The 5,155-nt window shown below is 37.7% G+C and overlaps 1 protein-coding gene across 1 annotated transcript in view; it reads left to right on the top strand.

Annotated features, from left to right (window-relative positions):
- Positions 1–5,155, top strand: part of INTS4 (integrator complex subunit 4) — a 137,266-nt gene that overhangs the window by 11,988 nt on the left and 120,123 nt on the right. The window contains exon 3 of the mRNA XM_006882886.1: positions 3,257–3,374. Within this exon, the coding sequence (XP_006882948.1) occupies positions 3,257–3,374 (118 nt within the window). The remainder of the gene's footprint in view (positions 1–3,256; positions 3,375–5,155) is intronic.

Here is a 5,155-nt window from a genome sequence, read left to right as displayed (position 1 = left end):
TAATACTGCATGAGTTCCTTGTTTTTCAATGCAGCGTATTATTCCATTGTGTGAATATACCACAGCTTCTCTATCCATTCGTTTTTTGAGGTCACCATTTTTTTTGTTGTTGTTGTTATATTATTTTTACGTGTACCGTCAAATCAGATCTGACTTGTACAGGAGGAGATTTTCCCCTCCTCCAGCAGAGCATCTGGTAGATTTGAACCGCGTATCTCTGGGATTGCAGTGCAGCGTCTTGCCACTAGGCCACCAGAGCTCCCTTAGGTCACCAATTTTTTTTTAAAAGTTTTTTAATTGCTCCTGAATTCTATGTAGTATTCCAACTTGTGAATGTACCATAATTTCTCAATCCATTCCATTGTGGTTGGACATTTGGGCTGTTTCCATGTTCTTGCTTTGGTGAATAATAATGCTGTGAACATTGGTGTACAAGTCTCCATTTGTGCCTCAGTTCTCATTTTCTTGGGGTATATTCCATGCAGTGGAATACCTGGGTCATATGGAATTTCTCTCTTCAACTTTTTGAGGAAACACCAAACTGCCTTCCAGAGTGGTTGTACAATTTTATAATCCCACCAACAATGTATAAGAGTTCCTATCTTACATTGCACTGCAATTCCAGAGGCATGCGGTTCAAATCCTCCAGATGCTCTGCTGGAGAAGGAGGGGCAATCTCCTCCTGTACCAGTCAGATCCAGTTTGATGGTACACACATACAAAATAGTAAAATTTTAAAAAAAGGTGCTTATCTTGATGTTCACCTTTTTGAGGAAATGTCAGACTGCCTTCCAGAGTGGTCGTACCATTTTACAGTCTTAGCAGGTGTACATTGAGGTGTTCCAATTTCTCCCTATCTTCTCCAACATTTATTACTTGCTGTCCTGTTAAACTTTGCTAGTGGAGTGAGATGTTACCTCATCGTGATTTTGATTACATCTCTCTGATTGCCAGTGATTTTGAGCATTTCTTCATGTGTCTGTTGGCCCTCTGAATGTCTTTGTTTGTGGAGAGTCTTTTCATGACTTGCCCATTTTGTTATGTAACTTAGTGTTGTAGTAGTGATTACCATTTTCTTTGTATAGATCCTTTGTGTGTCTGGTTCGATCTAGCCCTAAATATTTCATCTTTTGTGTGATTGTTGTAAATGGCATTATTTTTCCTCATTTCCTTTCCATAGCATCAGATACAAACTCAGGAGTCCATACTTTTTCCTGTGTTTCAAACCAGCTGATCCCTTCACTTAACCTTATCCCTGTATCAAAGATCCCCAGAACTCTCTGCTTCATAGACCAGCAACCCTTCTTCACATTCATCAAGTAAACTCAGCTGGTCATTATGAGTTAAACATACTTGTCAGCTTTCTTTAACATCGAGCCCTGGAGAGGGGGCTCTAATAAGCATCAGCTTTACCTTCATTGGCAGAGTCTCTCTTTTTCTATTTGTCTTCTTTCAAACCTAACTCTCTTCACTTTATTTGGTGGAGCTTAATTTTTCTTGGTCTAAACTCCATACTCTGTACCAAATGCTACTATTTAATACAAGCATTCTTTTAGGAAAAATTTTCCCTTATTGAATATTAGTTAATACTCAACTGGCAGGAAAAAAGTCCCCAAACCAAAACAGAACAAAAAACAATTGGCTTACCTTTTTCCTCTGAACTATATGTCTTATCATTATAGCATCCAGTATTCATTAACATTGATACATCAGTATCCATCAAAGATAGTGTACTTCTCACAATCTACAATATGTATCTCAATATAACAATATGACAATATCCAATATAGTTAAATAAACAAAAACTATAATCATTTTTACACTATATCTTCACATTACATATCACTTATATTCATTTTTACAATATATCTCAACATGATTGCATAGGAGGAAAAAAACACAAGACATAGACTTTTGAAGAAATTCTTGATTTCATCTTCATTCTCTACCATTTTGTCTCAGTCCATAAATCAGCTTCTCACCTTTTCTTTCCAGATAAATAGCAGCAAAAGTAACCTTTTGGGTTTTCTCCCCCACTTTGTAGAAATAATAATAACCAGTAAAACTGTATATCTTCCCAAATCCCACATTTACAAAAGTAAACCATGCTTTTATGAGTCTGGAGCAATGAATCCACCACTTTTGACACCAAATGTAAAAGGAGCAGATGCAAAATAGGGGAGACCAAATCTGACTTTTCTACCTGCTTCATAAAGGGGAACCATCCCCATCAATAACCAACAAAGTACTAAACAAATAGCTACATCATCAGACATGGCACGCCACCTGCTCCTGCACCTATTTCTACCAGTCATTGGTTCCAAGGTACATTGCGAATTTACTCATGGACTATACTTACAGTTGTGGGGTTTATTAGGAAAATAGACTGGGAAGTGAGGGAGGCAAAGAATATTGTTCAATGCAAATCCAGCTGTACCAAGCCAATTTAACAAGGTACAATTCCTCAGTTAGTGAAAGTCCAGGTTACAAATGCAAGAAGCCTCTGGTTTCCTCAGTTGTCCAGCAAACTTTATCTCAGCGCTATTACAAGTCAGCTTTTCATTCAGTCATCCAGCAAACAAAACTTTTTTTTCTTTACACTGAAAAAAATTCTTGAGGGAGCTCTGGTGGCCTAGTGGCAAGAAGTTACACTGCAATCCCAGAGATGTGCAGTTCAAATCCACCACATGCTCTGCTGGAAAAGGAGGGTCAGTCTCCTGTTTCAGTCAGATCTGATTTGATGGTACACACATACAAAAAAAATAATGAAATAAAAAAATTTACAAAATTCTTCACTGTTTCTTTTAAATCCAAATCCAGTTGACATCCTTTGTTTTCTTTACAGCTAAATTTGGCAAGCAAAACTTTTAATTGTGACTCCAACTCTAGTGTTTCTCTGGTTACACTTTGCCACAGTGTCTTCACAGCAGTGCCACAGTGTCTTCATAGCAGTTCCATAGTCTCCACCACTGTCCTTCACAGTGCAGAAAGTGTCTCTTACGTTGGTTTCACAGCTGTTGGTGATTGGCAAGACCATATGTCTGTAGTTATGGTAACTGGAGACCATTTCCCCAGCTAGCACAATGGTTAGAAAAGCCAATTTTTAAAGTAATTTACTGACACCACAGTCATATTTGGAATTCACTTTATTCCCTAGGCATACATTTAAATAATTTTATCCTTGGTATAGAAATGTTTTGGTTGGTTACACACAAAATAAAGCAGCAAAGTCACAACAGTTGCTTTTTTGTTCCAGGAGAATGATGCATCTGTGAGACTGAAAATTGCCTCATTGTTGGGTTTATTGTCAAAAACTTCAGGATTTTCACCAGACTGCATTATGGATGATGCCATTAACATCCTTCAGAATGAAAGTAAGTTGCAGTTTAAATGCTGTGTAGTTAGAAATCTCTAGTTCCTTTTATAAAGAATTCTAGGCTGGAAAAATTTTGTTGTATTGTTTGTTATTGCAAAAGAATTTAAGAATGTTTTCTTAAAGCTGTATATATTTACATAATAGTTAAACATATAATTATGTCTTACTATAACACCAAGTCCATTGCAGTTGAGTTGTTTTGTAGAGTTGATTCATAGAGGTGTGACGGGTTCAATCCATTAACTTTTCAGCAGCTGAGTGCCATACTTACTGTGCCACCAAGGGCCCCTTGGCTTAGCTCTCCTTCCCCCACAAAATAGGAAATATTCAATGCAAACAAACCCATTGGAGGCAAGTTGATTCAGATGCATAGCTACCTTTTATGATAAAGTAGAGCTGCCTCATAACATTTTCATCAAAGACTGTAAATCTTTGTAGAGGAAGCCTCTTTCCCTTGAAATTTAGGTGATGGGTTTGACTTTTGTGTTATTTGAGCACTAAACTGGTGTGCCAGTATGGTTTACTTCCTTATAAGAACTATCCTCTATGAGAACTGTTTCTTGACCTCTACCAAGTTTTATGTACTTTAAGTAATTTACATATGATCTAAGATTCATTTTATAGGTAGGGTAACTAAAGCTCAGAGAACTTGTTCAAGATTACATAGTTAAAGAAAGAAAAGGAATTGCATCAAATGGCGCAGAGTTGGGATTTATCCTAAATGTGTCTGAGTTGATGACTTGTTCATTTTCCACATTAGGCACTGTGAGTACGGCTGTCTTGGTTACATGGTCCATCCTAATATAAATCTCAGAAAGCTGATGTTTCTCACATCTTCTGTGCATTGTGGTGTTTGTTTCTTATTCTTTGTTAATGCTGATTGAAAGATACTCTCAATACTTAAGCTGAAGACTGTTTCAGCCTTTACATTCTTTGCTTGGCTTATTGATGTTATTTATAGCTATTTATAGATGTGATTAACCGATCTAGTACCTCCGTAGCCTTAATATTTGTGTTGGGATTTTAAAAAAGAAACCCTTTGTTCTGTTTCGGAAAACACTGGAATTCTGTTAACTTGAAATAATTAGTTGTAGTTGCAAAGAATAGTTATATTTCATACTGTGGTATGTTGTTGTTGTTAAGTGGTGTCGAGTCGCAGGCAACTCATAGCGACCCTATGAACAAAAGTCCTGTCCTTTCCACAGGTTCATAGGGTTTCCCAAGGCAAGCTATTATGGAAGTGGATGCCACTTCTGCTTCCAAGCTTGTTTTAATCAGGGAGCTCCACCAAACACTGTCCACCATGGGTAACCATTCTCGCATTTTTTTTTGTTTGTTTTGTTTTTGTTTTTGTTTTTTTATTATTTTGTGTGCGTGTACCGTCAAATCAGATCTGACTGGTACAGGAGGGATATTGCGCCTCCTTCTCCAGCAGAGCGTCTGGTGGATTCGAACCGTGTTGCTCTGGGATTGCAGTGCAGTTTCTTGCCTCATTCTCGCATTTGACTCATCAGTGTCATGGTGTTCAGCTTCACAGAAACCAAGTTACCTCTGTACAGAGCGGGTTTGTAGAGGATGTAAATCACATGAGAAGAGACTGTTCCTATTTCTCCCTTGGAGCTGCTAGTGGATTCAAACCACCAGAGAGGCGTGGCCTTTGGGTCAGTAGTATGGCTTCCTAAGGACTATGCTACCATTGCTTCGGAATTAATTTGACCCTTACTACTCCCAAGTTTCTCAAGTTTATATACTTAATATTTAAAATGTTGTTGTTGTTGT

This window comes from Elephantulus edwardii, unplaced genomic scaffold (genome assembly GCF_000299155.1).
Source record: "Elephantulus edwardii isolate Elephantulus edwardi_28Jun2011 unplaced genomic scaffold, EleEdw1.0 scaffold00025, whole genome shotgun sequence".
Taxonomy (NCBI): Eukaryota; Metazoa; Chordata; class Mammalia; order Macroscelidea; family Macroscelididae; genus Elephantulus; species Elephantulus edwardii.
This window is presented reverse-complemented; position numbering and strand designations above follow the sequence as displayed.